Source organism: Hemitrygon akajei, chromosome 12, assembly GCF_048418815.1.
Source record: "Hemitrygon akajei chromosome 12, sHemAka1.3, whole genome shotgun sequence".
NCBI classification, from domain to species: Eukaryota; Metazoa; Chordata; class Chondrichthyes; order Myliobatiformes; family Dasyatidae; genus Hemitrygon; species Hemitrygon akajei.
Window position 1 is genome coordinate 59,776,155 of NC_133135.1, and position 17,743 is coordinate 59,793,897.

A 17,743-nucleotide genomic window follows, 5' to 3' on the forward strand; every position below is an offset into this window, starting at 1 on the left:
AGAGTATTAAATTAAATGCATAGTATTCAACTATTAAATGTATTCACAATTACTTTAAAAATGTCAACCCTTCCATTGCTATAGTAACAACTGAAATAACTAAACCACACAAAATTGCTCATCAAGAAAAAGGTTACCTGAGCCATATCTGTGTCTGTTGTGATAGAATCTTCTTCACCTTCAATATTATAGATAAACTGCACCACACATTTCCAACTTTATCCTAGTTAGAAAAACATAACTAGTTTACCAGACGCAATGTCTTGCAAAATATTAATTTGAATCAGGAAGAGGTTGGATGGCATTCAAAGTTTTAAACTACTCAATTAAATTTTCCACATGCAATATCAGAATTAGGCTTATTATCACCGGCATGTGACGTGAAATTTATTAACTTAGCAGCAACAGTTCAATGCAATACATAATCTAGCAGAGAGAGAAAAATAATAAAACAATAATAAGTAAATCAATTACATGTTCTGAATAGATTTTTTTTTAATGTGCAAAAACAGAAATACTGTATATTTTAAAAAGTGAGATATAGTGTCCAAAGCTTTAATGACCATTTAGGAATCAGGTGGTGGAGGGGAAGAAGTTGTTCCTGAATCGCTGAGTGTGTGCCTTCAGGCATTTGTACCTCCTACCTGAAGGTAACAGTGAGAAAAGGGCATGCCCTGGGTGCTGGAGGTTCTTAATAATGGACGCTGCTTTTCTGAGACACCGCTTCCTAAAGATGTCCTGGGTACTTTGTAGGTTAGTGCCCAAAATGGAGCTGACTAGATTTACAACCTTCTGTAGCTTCTTTTGGTCCTCTGCAGTAGACCCTCCATACCAGACAGTGATGCAGCCTGTCAGAATGCTCTCCACAGTACAACAATAGAAGTTTTTGAGTGTACTTGTTGACATGCCAAATCTCTTCAAACTCCTAATAAAGTATAGCCACCTGTCTTGCCTTCTTTATGACTACATCAATATATTGGGACCAGGTTAGATCCTCAGAGATCTTGACACTGAGGAACTTGAAGCTGCTCACTCTCTCCACTTCTGATCCTTCTATGAGGATTGATATGTGATCCTTCGTCTTACCCTTCCTGAAGTCCACAATCAGCTCTTTTGTCTTACTGATGTTGAGTGCCAAGTTGTTGCTGCAGCACCATTCCACTAGTTGGCATTTCTCACTCCTGTATGCCCTCTCGTCACCACCTGAGATTCTACCAAAAATGGTTGTATTGTCAGCAAATTTGTAGATGGTATTTGAGCTATGCCTAGCCACACAGTCATGTGTATACAAAGAGTCTGCAACAATTATACCACTGCCTAAGAATAATAATGTGGGCTACCTTAATGACCATCACCCGGCAGTACTCGACAGTGATGAAATGCTTTGAGAGGTTGGTCATGACTAGACTGAACTCCTGCCTCAGCAAGGACCTGGACCCACTGCAATTTGCCTATCGCCACAATAGGTCAACGGCAGATGCAATCTCAATGGCTCTCCACATGGCTAGTGCCATTTATTCAATTGCTTCCTAATCTAACATACCTCTATGAAGAAAAAAACTTCATGGCACATGCAGATTGCATGGCATTGCATCAACTAGCAAGTCTTTAATGAATGGCCACAAGATTTGCTGGAATGTTTTTACAAATTTATTAGAGTTTCAACAGAATGAACAACCTCCTGTATTTTAACTATTTTGAAATACAGGGAATTTTAGTTATCTTTAACAGCAAATATTCATTCAAGATGATTATTGAGATCAAGGTTCTACAAGTTCTAAGGTTGATCCTAGGATTTGAAAAGATGGCTCAAAAGTGCATTTTCAGAAAAATAGTTAAAGACCACTAATCCATTAGGCCCACATTTTTTTTTACAAAATGTGGAGTCATGGACTTCGTTGCCGCTCTTTAAATAGAGGGATATAAACATTCCGAGTATTTATCAATTCTCCTACAATTTTCTTTCCTACTATTCCCCTGCCCATAGAACCACCATGGCAAGATATTGATTTCTAAATATATATCTGGATTGTTTGTGAATTAGCTATTTTTGCCTTCTCAAATCCATTTGTTGAATCTGTCCCATGTGATTGAACACTATTGATAAACAAGTTATTTAGCTTAAGTGCAAGTGCATTAAAGAAAGAAAAATTGGAAACTAGAAGTGTTTTATAACTCTTTGAGCTGAGAACACAGAGATCAAACTCAGAACATTCAATAAAAACATTTTTGAAAAAAGAAGTTGAACAAATTGAAATCGACAAAAAACAATTGACAATGAGGAACAAAAGCTGCACACAATGTTTCCTGTACAGTTCAGACCACTACAGACAGTGTTACTTAAGCAGTTAGGTAGGATTGACTAAAATAGTTGTGATTTTATATTGAGTGAGTCTTGATACAATTATTTGAGTTCAAATATTTATTCCTATGGAGAGTTTTCCTGCAATTACTTCAACTAGGATTAAAATGACAGCATCTCTGATATTTCTTTGCACTTTCAAGTTATATCGCTTTGATTTTTATTAAAATCTGGTGCCCCTCCTGTGGAATCTAAATAAAGACTCCTGCTTATATTTTACCTTTAATGTCTTAATCACTCAGCACAATTCTGCAATACGCCATTCCATCATGAAGTGTGACCATACTGATGTATTAAAGAGACAAACTAGGGAAACAGCTAACAACCAAATAGAGGTCAATTAAGTAATGAATTCTACATCAGAGAAATGTACATCACCACACTCTACAACCTCACTATCCGACCTCTTATCTCCTCTCTAATTATTGTTATTTTCCTAAATGTACAGTTACTACATTTGCTGAACCTCTTTTCTCAACCAGAAAAGTGGGCTATCAGTTGTCACGGAGTCTAATTTCCCAGCTAAACCTATGCCAGGTTGTCTTGCACAGGAAGAACAACTTACAATCATATTAATGCGGAGACGCAGCTGCAAGTGATCAAGTATTAAGACATTTAGCTTTACTTTTAAAAAAAATCAAATTATTTAAATGTTTTAAATGTCTTCTATTTTCAGTTAAAATTATTAGCAAGCTATTTAATTTTTAATATTTTAATGATTATTATGATGATCAGAAACACTTATAAATAGTCGTGGTTTTGACAGTTGACTAAGACAGGAAATACAATTTATTCAGCAGCTAAGCTTTTACAACATTACGATCGATTCCACCATGTGCTGGAACATATCCCCCCAAAAGTCCTGAACTGCACAGGACTTTGCCTTCAAGCAGAAGAGCGGTTTTGGTACAGAATGTGCCGAGAAATTTGGTGCTGAGAAAGCTAAATTGGTGGTTAAACGACAAATCTAAGTAACCTAGCATTGCCATGAAATATCAGACCATTATCTCCATGCACATATTTTTCTGTCTGTATTGCATTTAGCCTTTGCAAGTGAGATGATTCATTGGCCTAGAATGCAGCCACCTTCAAGTAGGCCAGTGAAGTAATCAGAGGTCTCCCTCGCTCCACACCAATGAAATAACCCTGTAAATTATTGCTCCTAGATTGCAGCAATACAACACTGATATAATTCTGACTCAGGTTTTCATGACACTGGAGCAACAGACCTCAGAGTCTTGTGAGCAATTGTGGGATCCTTTTCTAAGAAAAGATGTGTTGGCATTGGAGAGGGTCCATGGAAGTTCATGAGAATGATTCGGGAATGAAGATCTTAATGCACAAGGAGAGTTTGATGGCTCTGGGCCCGTACTCGCTGGAGTTTAGAAGAATGGGGGGGGGGGGAGGGGTTGTCTCAATGAAACCTATCGAATATTTAAAGGCCAAGATGAAGTAGATGTGGAGAGTATGTTTCCTATAGTGGGGGAAACGTAGGACCTGAGGGCACAGCCTCAGAATAGAGGAATGTCCATTTAGAACAGATATGAGAAGGAATTTCTTTAGCTAGAGGGTGGTGAATCTTTGGAATTCATTTCCACAGATGGCTGTGGAAGCCAATTCATTGGGTATGTTTAAAGTGGAGGTTGATAGATTCTTGATTAGTCAGGATGTTAAAGGTTATAGAGCGAAGACGGGGGAGTGGGGTTGAGACGGATAATAAATCAGTCATGATGGAATAGCGGAACAGATTTAATGGGCTGAATGGCCTAATTCTACTCCCATGTGTTATGGTCTTAAAGAGCACTTCACTTGCTAATACTGGACAATGTTAATTGTAAACTATGCAAGTAACAATAAAATTTCCAACTTAAATTTTCTAGTATCCATGTAAGTCATCACTAAACTATGCAATAGCACAGACTAGTGGTCATTCACAGAATGTGTTGGAATATCAAAATGGATCACAAATAATTAATCAGTTATTTTTAAAAATGAAAATACAAGAAAAATAAAACCTAAAGTTCTTATGCTTTTGGCAATAACAAGACTGAACATTGAAAATCAGCTTAGTTGAGAAGCATTAATTAGTTGAAGGGTCAACATAGTCTTTTTCAAAAATAAAGCTTGCAGTTTTATGAGGAATAGGAAAACAGTTTAAATGTTTTCACAGTATTGAGATTCAAACAATGTATAATTAACAGTTTATTGTGCAATAAATTTTAATTTCAACACGATAGAACAGAGGGAGGAATAAGAGCTTGCAAGCAACATTTCCGGAACTTTGGAAAAATCACTCAAATTCCAAGAAACAGTATTATCAATAAAATACAGATACTGCAATGGAAAACTGTTGGATGTTAGTGATTACAAACACAGTGAAGTTAATATAAATATAGAGATTTACCATGGAACAAAGGCTCTTCTACCTACCAATTCTGCAACAACCATCCCTTTATACTAATCTTGTATTCATTCTGGTTTATTACCCTCACATTCCTACTAACTCTTCGCAGCTTGTACCTTTCAACACACTATGGACAATTTACAGCAACTAAATTATTATTTTAATTATGAGCTTAATCTACCAGTCACTGTATCTTTGGGATGTGGGAAGAAACACAGCAGCTGGGGGCAACTCATGTAGTCATAGGGCGGACATGCAAACTTCACAAACTTCACCGTAGGTCAGAATTGCACCTGGGTCACTGCCACTGTGAGGCATTTCTGAGCTGAGCTAATGTGCCATTCCTAATATATTGAGCTTGAATAGGAAATCCATTATAAAATTTTCTCCACGAATGCAGCTACTGGGAAGGTAGATCCAGCATCATTTCTCTGTCCCACAGTGGCTGAGCTCCTATTTTTCTATTCACATATTTTGTCATAGGAGGCATTTTATGTATGTTTGAAGTATTGTACTGTAATCAACAAATAAACAATACAGTTACTTTTTCTAGATCCACAATAAAAGTCCAACACTTTATCCTGAAACCTTCAGCTTTCGCTTCATCTCAGTGCTACAAGGGCTGGAAGGAAAGAGAAAAACAAATGCCTCTGTGCACAGACTACATGGAGGCACAGGATCCTTCTCACGTCAGGTTTACTGCAGCACACAATCTAGTCTGCTAGTGCGGTATTTACCTAGTGCTGTAATTTTTTTTTGATGATATCCCCTCTGACCATTTCACTGACTTTGCAGTGCATTGAACTTCAATTAGTGTTAATATCTGTTTCAAATTTCCCTCCAAGTCAACACAACAAATACATTCCTAGTAACATTCATGGAATTTTGCTGCAAACAATATGGATGCTGCATCCTTCCTAAATAGCAAAGTTTTATTGCCTCATACATACACATGAATGTGGAAATCCAGACAACTCCCTCGAGATCATTTACAAGTCACTCCGTTAGCTGAATTTACAGCTTGATATAAATTATATTAAGACTAGGTGTGGACTGACCACAAAGGGACTGAGTTCTATCAGTCCAGCAAATCCCTTTTAATATGTGGAGCATGCCAACTCATGGAGAACTGTCCTGCAGGCTGGTCAACTACATAGTTGTCAGTCAAGAGTCACAATTTAGTCAAGGTTAATATTAGTGGTATGACTGTTTCTTTTAAGATTAATCAGTGGTTTCATTATTATATTATTGACACCAACTTGGTGTTTTCCAGACCTACCTATTTAATCAACTAAATTTTAATTTGTAATTTGAACTTCTATCTCTGGATCATTAGCTCAAGATTCTGTATTATTTGCCTATTACAATGAACCGCTCAGCTACTGTGGTTGATGTACTTCAGAATAATTACACACAAAGCAACTGAAAGCCTTTTTAAAATCTTTCTTCCAAAGAGGATTAAAATTGGATACCTGTTTCAATCCATACACACTTCTCACATCTGCCATAAGACAGCAAAAAACTCAAACACATCTGACTTATTAAAACATATTCCTGGACTGGAATATTATTATTTTCTAGTAAGAACATCATAGATTATGGCGAGAAGGCAGGAGCATGGGGTTAAATGGAAAATACATCAGCCATGATCGAATGGCAGAATGGACACAATGGGCCAAATGGCCAAATTCTGCTCCTATGTCTCATGGTCTTAAATACTTGTCTACCTTATCAATTTATCAAATGGCATCTGGTTAAGCCAGGAACAGAAGAATATTGCAAAGAGCTACAAGATGTTTTACTACAGATGTTTTCAGTTAAAAACAATTATTTTAACTATTTGTATAGATGTAATATATCAGCATTTTTATTCCACACTCATACAAAATGGTGTATAGGTAGTAACAAAGTTGCTCAGTGACAAATGAAATAAATGCCCTTTCCAATAAAGCTCTCCACCAAGCAGACATAAAAGTAGTAGGTTTGATTCCTAATCTGTGCTGAGTTGGCTAAAGGAACCATAGAGATTTGTTTGGGGAGTCAGATAGGAAAATATCTGATATTGCTTTGAGCAGCCGGTAATGGCTCATATAAAACCCCACCTTCCAGCTACATTGGACCCTTTCCAGATTGTCTACTGCACAAACTGTCCCACTGATGATGCAATAGCCTCGGCCCTCAACTCTGTCCAGTTCCACCTAAAAGACAATGCCTCATACACCAGGATGCTGTTCATCGACTTCAGCTCTGTGCTTAACACGATCATCCGTCAGAGGCTGGTTGGTAAACTGTCCTTGTCGGGACTCGACACCCCTCTCTGCAACTGGATCTTGGACTTCTTGACAGAAAGACCACAGTCAGTCCAAGCTAGCAGCAACATTTCAAGCTCTATCATGTGAGCACTAGTGCTGCCCCCCACCCCCCCCGGCTGTGTGCTTAGATCGCTGCTGACTCATGACTGCACTGCCAAATCTAGCTCAAACCGCATCAAGTTCGCTTATGACACTACAGTGACTGGCCTCATCAGCATACAGAGAGGAGGAAGAGCGGCTTGTCAAGAACAACAACCCGAGTCTCAACGTGGACATCAATGGCTCTGCTGTGGAGAGAGTGAAGAACACAAAGTCCTTTGGTGCACACATTACTGATGATCTAACCTGGACCTCAATACCCCCTCGCTGCCCCATTCTAACAACTTCCCACAAGAGCACCATCAAGAGTGTCCTGCCTGGCTGTATTATGTTCGGTTTGGAAACTGCAAGGCATTGGACCACAACACCCTACAAAGGAGAGTAAAAATCACCCATTTGTGACATTTACCAGCAGCATTGCAGATGAAGGGCCTAAAGCATTGTTAAGGATCCCCACCACCCGTCCCACAATCTCTTTGACTCATTACCATCAAGAAAGCGGTACAGAAACATCAGGACTCGGACTGCCAGAATGAGGAACAGCTTTTTCCCCTTCGGCTGTGGAACAATGAATATCCTGCCACCACCGAGGACTTGACACTAGGACAGCAAAGTGTTTACTGTACTCTTTACCATTTACCTGTGTGCACACTACATGCATCTTGAATTATATTTTATTAACTTATTTAATAAATAAGTACATTTGATATCAGAGAAGTATATAATAATATTTTGATTTATGTGCTACATTTAGTATATGTTTTGTAGATGCACGTTGTTTTGTTTGGCTGTATATATGTACAGTCGGATGACAACAAACTTCAACTTGAACTTGAAATGTTGCTTCCATTTGTTGTAATGAGCACTGTAGACATGGAAAGTGGACGCTTGCTTCCAAGTTACATTAGTGAACCAAGTGCAAAGTATTTGTAAGCCTACGCAGGATATGTATAAGAATGGTCTTTCATTTAATGTCACAAGCAGCAGGAGTACAGATTTTTAATGTCTGGGTGGTGGCCAACACCTGGAATGCCACAAATGCATGGAATGAACTAGAAGTTTAACCTCTTCTGCTCTGACATGCACAAACAACATCAACATAAAAACAACTAAGACTTTAAAACTGATTTCATGTACAATAACACATAAAATGCTGGAGGAACTCAGCAGGCCGAGCAACATCTGTGGAAAAGAATAAACAGTTGATGTTTCGGGCTGGGACCCTCCATCAGATGAAGGGTTCTGAAAAAGGGTCTCGGCCCGAAATACCGATTGTTTACTCTTTTCCATAGATGGTGCTTGGCCTGCTGAGTTTCCCTAGCATTTTGTGTGTGTTACTTGGATTTCTTGCACCTGTAGATTTTCTCTTGTTTGTTTTATATACAGTACTTTCTTCATTCATTCTGCTGAATCAGAAAATCTTAGTAAGCGATATTCTTTTACTCAAAAAGTACTCCTTTTGTGGAGAACTATAGAAATGAACTATGCTGAAACTGATTATTGAATGGATCAGAACGATCAAGTTGTGGTTAAGCACTCTGCCACAAATTTGTTCGCTATTAAGTTCAGTAAAGTTGTTGCCCATAGTGTAACAAATTCCAAATGGCATAAATCTAATGTGAGACACTGATATGCACAGTCCTGACTGAGTCAACAGAATCTGTAGTGTTTACGATATGAATGCAAGCCAATTTCAAGGGTTAAGCATGAGCTAGAATGGATCTATAAATGGGCTATCTGTGGATGGCTATGATATCAGTATCAAGAATGCAATATCTGATACCTCTGTTCAAGACAGGAAATAGAAACAGCAGAGACAGTTGTCAATGTCACAAGTGGAGGGGACATAATTCCACAGGCAAGCTGGCCACGCCTCAGACCAATGGAACCATTTCCCTCATACATGGCACAGATAGAATATCGGCCCCGAATTTGATGAGGACACAGAGAAAGGTTAGAAGGTTAACACTTGAGGCATTCTACAAACAAACTGAGCAGCTATTGATATTATAGCTCAACGTATAATTTACACATCAGCATATCTTTTTAAAACAGCAACTGGAGATGGCCAACTTATCACACAACTTGTGTGTTGCTTACGCTAACAATTTCTCAAGTTCATCCTCACCCATGTCCAAATAAGTATTTCATGACAGACATTTACACTGTTGCCAAGCTAATATTATCATCACTGAAACATTAAACAGGAAGATTTTATGATGAACTTGCACCAGATGAAGATAGTTGGCCTTACAGATTAGTTATAGTTGGATAATTTGACTGATAACCATTGTTTATTTTGTTGAACTGTTAAAATATCGCTTCCAAACATTCCTACTGCTTCAGTAACTTGGTGATAAAATACTAAAGTGGCAGCTTGTGCATTATTTCTGAAATTACACTACAACCTCCAAGTTTAGTAAATGGCAAACAACCACAAAACTTGTGGGCACTGATAATAAGCAATCCTGTGACCGTACCTCAAACAAACCTCTATCGACAGGGAAAAGTCTCTGAATCACCTGCAGAGACTGCTGGAAACTTGTGAAGAATGGCAGCCAGCAGCAAGCAAATGAAAGCAACACAACAAGAGCTATTTTGATCAACCGGGTTAACCTGCAATACAAGAGAAAATATTGTACTTTTGGAACAGTTAAAGCTCATTTTCAACTCTTGGGCATTAATATCCACAATCAGAAAAATTGTAACATTCTCTAGACAAAGCTGTTCTTTAATGAGCATGCCGTAAATTTAGTTGTCAGATTTTAATCTTTCCTTATCCCTATAGCATCTACTACAAGTATACAGTATAAGCATAGGTATAGCATTCTATGGGACTCAAATGACAAATCCTAAAGACAGTCAAAGTCTTATGTGCGAATGTATAAAACGTGTTAACTAGCAACGCCAATTTTTTTAAAAATCTTTGCTTAATTTCTGCCAGTGGGAAGATAGAGGAATGGGAGGCTTTTAAAAACTTGCAGAAGGAAACTGAGAAAGTCATTAGGAAAGAAAAGATGAATTAGGAAAGGAAGCTGGCGACCAATATCAAAGAAGATACTAAAAGCTTTTTTTAAGTATATAAAGGGTAAAAGAGAGTCGAGGGTAGATATAGGACCAATAGAAAATGACACTGGAGATATTGTAATGAGAGATGCAGAGATGGAAGAGGAACTGAATGCACATTTTGCATCAGTCTTCACAGTGGAAGATGTCTGCAGTATACCGGATATTCAAGAGTGTCAGGGAAGTGAAGTTTGTACAGTGAAAATTATGACTGAGAAGGTACTTGTGAAGCTTAATGGTGTGAGGGTGAATAAATCTCCTGGACCTGATGGAATGCACCCTCGAGTTCTGAAGCAAGTAGCTGGAGAGATTGCGGAGGCATTAACAATTATCCTTCAAGAATCGATAGATTCTGGCATTGTACCAGATGACTGGAAAATTGCAAATGTTACTCCGCTATTTAAGAAGGGTGGGAGGCAGCAGAAAGGAAACTCTAGACCAGTCAGCCTGACATCAGTGGTTGGGAGTTGTTGGAATCCATTGTTAGGGATGAGATTATGGTAAACCTGGAGGCACATGACAAGATAGGCCAAAGCTAGCATGGTTTCCTGAAAGAAAAATCCTGCCTGACAAACTTACTGCAATTCTTTGAGGAAATTACAAGCAGGGTAGACAAAGAAGATGCAGTAGACGTGTACTTGGATTTTCAGAAGGCCTTTGACAAGATGCTGCACATGAGGCTGCTTAGCAAGATAAGAGCATTGGAGCATTGGCTGGTCAACAGAAAACAGAGAGTGGGAATAAAGGGATCCCATTCTGGATGGCTGCTGGTTACCATTGGAGTTCCACAGGGATTGGTGTTGGGACCACTGCTTTTTACGATGTATGTCAATGATTTGGACTATGATATTAATCGATTTGTGGTTAAATTTGCCGATGATACAAAGTAGGTGGAGGAGTGGGTAGCGTTGAGGAAACAGAGAGCCTGCAGAGAGACTTAGATAGTTTAGGGGAAAGGGCAAAGAAGTAGAAAATGAAATAAAATGTTGGAAAGTGTATGGTCATGCAATTTGGTGGAAGAAATAAACAGGCAGACTATTACTTAGATGGGGAGAGAATTCAAAATGCAGAGTTGCAAAGGGACTTGGGAGTCCTTGTGCAAGATACCCTAAAAGTTAACCTCCAGGTTGAGTCGGTGGTGAAAGTGAATGCAACGTTGACATTCGCTTCTAGAGGTATAGAAGCTAACAGCAGGGATGTGATGTTGAGGCTCTATAAGGTACTTGTGACACTGCATGGAGTAGTGTGTGCAATTTTGGGCTCCTTATTTTAGAAAGGATACACTGACATTGGAGAGGGTTCAGAAAAGATTCACAAGAATGATTCCAGGAATGAAAGGGTTACCATATGAGGAATGTCTGGCAGCTCTTGGGCTGTATTCCCTGGAGTTCAGGAAAATGAGGGGGGATCTCATAGAAACAATCCAAATGTTAAAAGGCCTAAACAGATTAGATATGGCAAAGTTATTTACCATGATAGGGGATTCTAGGACAAGAGGGCACAACTTCAGGATTTAAGGATGTCCTTTTAGAACTAGGATGCAGAGAAATTATTTTAGTCGGAGGGTGGTAAATCTGTGGAATTTGTTGCCATGAGCGGCTGTGGAGGCCAAGTTACTGGGTGCATTCAAGGCAAGAAAGGTAAACTTCAGCCCTGATATTGGTGAACCTGACATATTTATCTAACCATCTGAAGTTATATTGTCATCATTCAGTGAATTCAACATTAACATCTAACCAATAAGAAAGGTGTTTTATGAAAACTATGTCTGGACCATCACAACCCAAGTTCATGGTCCAGTGCAGCACCTAGGAATGCTAAGCTGTCGTCGATGTTGAGTCTTTGGATAAGGCCCGTTTCAGGTATACTTCCACTGACTGAACAGTAGTTATTCCTCAAACAGACAGTTCTTTATTTCACTGTAGCTAGCGGAAGTTTGTGTGTTATTTCTGAAGGGTAATGTGACTGAAACAAGTGACATCTGCTACAAGCTTCTAGGTGAAACTATGTAAACCTGATGTTATGCTTCTCCATTTTACAATGTTGAAAATATCATGTGGCTCTGAATTGCTTTTGAGATTAATGGGTTGTAAAGGAATTACATCATTACTTTCTAATTAATAGATACATAATCCACTTATTTTCTCGCCAACTCTTTGGAATACATTGATTTTAGGTGGATTATAGTTCTGAAAAAAAATCTGTTTGTCAATATCTTGAACATGTCCATTCTGTACATTTATTACTACAGAATAAATGATAAAAAGATCTTCCAACTTTGGGTCACACCAGGCAAGTCAAATTCTTTCTTTTTACAGTTCACACTCTTAACCCATCAACTTTCCAAGTTCGGAGGTAAATTACAGCATTTCCATCAGAGAAAATGACACTCAAATCTGACACTGTCAAATGTGTAGCCTATTCCACAATACATCAGTCTTGACTCAAATGCTTACTGACGGGCATCGTACAACTTCAGACACCAGAAAATTATCCGTGTTTTCTACAAAAGATTGCAGTTACAAGGAATATTTGGAAAGAAGCTAATAATTATTCTAAAAATAAAGCTTGGATTTGTATTTAAGTCACTTACAGAGCAATTGCAAAATAGAACAATTATGAATCTTAAAACAGCCTTACCTGATTTATCTGACACAGCAAATCTCAAATTCTATTAGTTTTCAGCTACTCACCCTCCACTGCTCAGGTCTTTCAAACAGCTTCCAAGTAGATAGCAGAAAAATGGGAGAGCATGATAAAGTTCCATTTGCTTATAATTAAGAGCTGAGCAAAATGCCATGGATCCCAACAGGACTCGGCCTTTCAAAAGGCCCAGCAACCCCCACAGTGCAAGGCCCAAGCTGATAGAGTTGTATGTGCTTTCATGTTAAGGACTGCATAAAAGTATGAACCCAGACTAGACATGAAATAAACCAAAGCTGCCTACTTTCAGAAAAGGATTTTTTTTACCAGAAGAATATCATTCAACATTTTCAAAATATATTATACAAGCAGGATTTAGGTAAAGTGTCAGGACACAGATTAAATTTAATGCCTTTCAAATTTCACTTGGAGACAAACTAAAAGATTTTAAAAATTGATTTAGTTACAATCAAAGGTGGTATTTTAATTCATAATTATTTCCATTCTTTCAGCACCTCTAGAATGTTGAACATTAATTCTTTGTTTCATCGATAATGAAATCAGTCATGAAGCACACCAGTAGGTTCTTCAGCCCACAGCATTCACACTGCCCATCAGGCAACCTCAGCATTGCTCAAAGATTTCCTCTCACATTCCATTTAACTGCACCTGCTCCAATTCTCCCATCACCCACCTACACAGGGGCAATTGACAGTAGCGAATTAACTTACCAACCAACATGCTGGAACAAACCAGAACACTTGGAGGAAGCCGTCAGAGGAACAATGCGCAACCTCCACATGGACAACACCCCAATTTGAAGATCACACCTAAGTTTTTGAAGCCACGGGGCTGATATTGTTACCTTCCATGAGTGAAAATTACAACAAAACCCGTCCTGTCCTCAAACAACTATCACACGTATTTCCCAGAAGACCAAACAGCAGCTGGAACCACTATTAATTTTCTTCCCCTGGATAACAGATTTCAGTCAGTGTTCGAGAAACTAGTAAAGTCCAGGGACTGACCCTGAGATCAGTCTACCCCATGAGGCTGAGTGCCAGACCATGTCAAACAGTCACTCAGTGAAGCACTCAGGGTAATTACCTCATTTTTTAAAATATCTGAAAGTCACCATCAGTAAGGATATTGAAAATGCCCATGGTCAATAAGTAGTAGTCCAGGATAGAGTAATGCACACAGCAAATACGATACCTGTGAAGAGTAACAGTAGAGCTTGTAAGTTTGTAATATCTTTCAAACATTAAGTTGAGTTATAAAGCCATAGGGCAACACAGCACAGATACAGGCCTTTCGGCCCAACAAGTCCTTGCCAACCACAATGCCCACCCACCCAACTAGTCCCAATGTTCTGTGTTTGGCCCATACACCTCTAAACCCCAACCTCCATATACCTACCCAAGTGCTTCTTAAATGTATATTATTGTAATCAGCTCAATCGTTTCCTCTGGCAACGTACAAAATTATGGCTTTTGATAAGTGACTTCAGCACCCCCCTCACTCAACTTTCATTACATTTCTCCATAAGATATCAACATACGCTGCAAACGCAAATACTTTATATGTCTACAGTATGGCACCCATATCTCACATGGCCTTTATCAGTTTGCACAACTGCAGAAAAAACTGAATTTAACTTATGTTACCAGAGAAGACAAGCAAATTTTCCAAAAGGGGCCACTGTGGGGAAGTCCAGCTAATTATTTTTCTCTGCGCTAAAACTCAAAGGTCTTCTTGTCTATGTGATTTATTTTGTTTGTGTTATTTCATAACATCAAATCATAATGTCTCAGTATCCGTTCTTCCCAAGTTCGGGTTAGATGGCAAGTGCAATTGGCCATGACGGTCATCTTAGTCAAGAGTGTTTCTGATCAAACTTTCTGACCACAGGTATGCCACAATGGAACACAGTCTAATCTTCACTAAATGTTAACAAACGCATTTTGTTGCAGTGCTTATTTGAAAACAATTAGCAATACAATTGAAGGAAGTGGAATAGACCATTTGGTCCCTCAAGCCCACCCTATCATTCAGCTGTCATTTTTCTGCCTGTTCTATGTAACCCCGTTTGCCATTTCAAACAAAAGTTTTAACTTTATTTGTTTGGCTCACTTTTGCATGGTAGAGTTTTCTGATAAGTTAGAGAGAATGCTAGACAAAAACATTTCACAGACACCACTTATAGTGTACTCAACAATACAACTTGAAAAGAATGGGGAAGTATACAAAGGAAAGGGTGAACAACTTCAAGTTTCTGGGTATCAATATTTCAGAGGACCTACACTGGGCCCACCACATGAATACAACCATAACAAAGGCAAACCAGCATCTCTACCTCCTTAGAAGTTTAAGGAAATTGACATTTATACTGTCTTTATGTACGTTTTTGACAATAAACTTGACTGCAATCTCCTATCAAACAGAAAATGCCACAAGACAGTATGTGGAACACATTACAACCATACAAAATGCAATAAAATAAAGCTAAAATAGAGCTTTACAAGAACTTTGCACTGTGAACTCAACGAAAGAGTGAAGCAGATATGGTGGTAAGATCCAAGTTCCATTCCTGGAACATGTAAACAGATGTCAACAGGATTTGAACCACAGGTAGTAACATTCATTCCTTCCTTTGCTTGAAAGAAGGGCAGTCTCATTAAAGAGTCAAATCATCCAGGGCACTGCAAATAAAGGTTTAATACAATACCAGAACAGAATCAGGCTCAAGCATTGTGATCTCCACAGCCAAGTACACTACTGCTTATCTACACTGGAAAACGTGAACCTTGTTTAAGATAATCATTAAGGATTAGGGCCTTCAGGAGAAAGTAGAGAAATAAAATATTCAGAGATAGTGAAAACATTTGTGTTCTGTATTTTGCCAAGACGGTTGCCAGGGATTTATGCCCTATGACACAGCACGCTGCGGTCTTGTGTGATTTTAGACACGCAACGCAGATGCTAATTTAGGAACACTTGCTCACTGCGCACAACTAAGAACGTGAGGCAGTTAATACACAATTGCAGCTGTTACCTTTATATGAACTACTGATAATTACTTGGGATGAACAGTAAATAAATGTCATTACTGCTCCCTCTCAGCTGTTGATTGCCCTAGTTGTCTCCACCCCTTGCCTCCCCACCCCCAACCAGCTTCTCAGGAAACGATTTCAAAAATTGCTTACTAGCCAAACAGATCTGGTTTCATGGCATATGTATGTTGCTTGTTATCTTGAAGCACCCACCATAGATCAAGGAAGCCTTCACCTTGACTTTTATCAGCATTTAAAGCACGTTAATGATTTGGTTTTGTTGTTTGAGTATACAAAAATATCAGTAAATCTAATGATAATTCTATAATGTGATAGAATTTAAGACCTCAAGCCAGTTTCTAATGACATTACCCTCAAGTCAGATAAGTCAGTACATCCTAAAAATGAACTTTTATTCTGCCGTTATGCTCCATCCCAAAGACTTAACTGAAACTCTCCACTCAAGTCCAAAAATGACAAACTGCAGTAAATCATTTCTTGATTCAGAACTGCAGTTTAATCAATCCATAGAAAATATTTTGTTTCTTCTTCCAAACTCTCCCTTCACTTGCTTTTTATCAAATAAAATAACAGTTTTGACGATATACTTCCATAAGTTTCTTTGGACCAAGTTGACACTCATCACTTGAACCTACACGGAGTAAGCAAACTATTTTTCTGGTGGGATGCTGCCTCATTACAGTGGAGTAATTTCCCTTCACCCAACACTTGTCCATCAATACAGAAATATACACACAGAGATGGCGATTAGGAAAGGGAGCATTCTCTACTGGCAAAATGGCCATTATTCTCAACCTTGAACCCACCACCCATACACGAATGATGATTTTCATTATTTTGTATCTACAGTAACCCAGTCAAATACTTGCAACTGAAATAAGCTTCTTCATTTCAATCTAGGCATTTGAATCTGGAACAGCTTTGATTCTGCAATGCATTTAACCGACTGAATCCCATTACCTTATCAATACTTTGAGCTGGTAATGAATTTAATGTACTCTGCTCTGGAAAATAAATTTATATTTAGTCGAACTTTTTACAAAATACATTATGAGAGTGGTAGATACTATGCTAAGAAGTAACAAAGGATTTATGAAAGGATACGGAAGACAAAGTTGAATCCTCCTCCCAAATCCAAGTGACTATTTAAGTAGATGATATTGTCCACAATTTCTCAATGAGTACTCAATGGCTAGATTTGCTTCTGCAGTCTTTAGTTCACAGATTTTGTCCAGAAGACTAATGAAAGTATAAGTGAATAACAGTGGTTGAGAAAACAAGTCATCTTGGACTATCAATCACGATAAATGACTTATTTCTTAAACAAAAGAGATTTGAGAATTAAGTAGTACATAGGGATAGAAAGGAAGACAAATAAAAATGAAGTACGAATTCAAGGCAACTCATCAAAAAACAAATGAGAAAATCTGCAGGTGCTGGAAATGAACATTGACTTCTTGAACTTCTAGTAATGCCCACCCCCCCTTTACCATTCCTCATCTCCTGTTCCAGTAATGCCCCCAATCCCCCCATCCTTCACAATTCCCCATCCCCTTTTCCAGTAATGCCCCCACCCCTTCTCTCCTTCACCATTCCCCATCCCCTTTTCCAGTAATGCCTCCACCCCCTTCACCATTCCCCATCCCCTTTTCCAGTAATACCCCCACCCCTTCACCATTCCCCATCTCCTTTTCCAGTAATGCCCCCCACCCCCCTTTCCTTCACCATTCCCCATCCCCTTTTCCAGTAATGCCCCCACCCCCCTTCACCATTCCCCATCCCC

At 38.7% G+C, this 17,743-nt stretch overlaps 1 protein-coding gene across 2 annotated transcripts in view; it reads right to left on the reverse strand.

Annotated features, from left to right (window-relative positions):
• Nucleotides 1-17,743, reverse strand: part of alg6 (ALG6 alpha-1,3-glucosyltransferase) — a 49,923-nt gene that overhangs the window by 17,978 nt on the left and 14,202 nt on the right. For both annotated transcript variants that reach the window (XM_073063208.1, XM_073063209.1), the window contains exons 6-9: nucleotides 14,034-14,101; nucleotides 12,937-13,116; nucleotides 9,658-9,793; nucleotides 138-223 (exon numbers count right to left, since the gene is read on the reverse strand). In XM_073063208.1, the coding sequence (XP_072919309.1) occupies nucleotides 138-223; nucleotides 9,658-9,793; nucleotides 12,937-13,116; nucleotides 14,034-14,101 (470 nt within the window). The remainder of the gene's footprint in view (nucleotides 1-137; nucleotides 224-9,657; nucleotides 9,794-12,936; nucleotides 13,117-14,033; nucleotides 14,102-17,743) is intronic.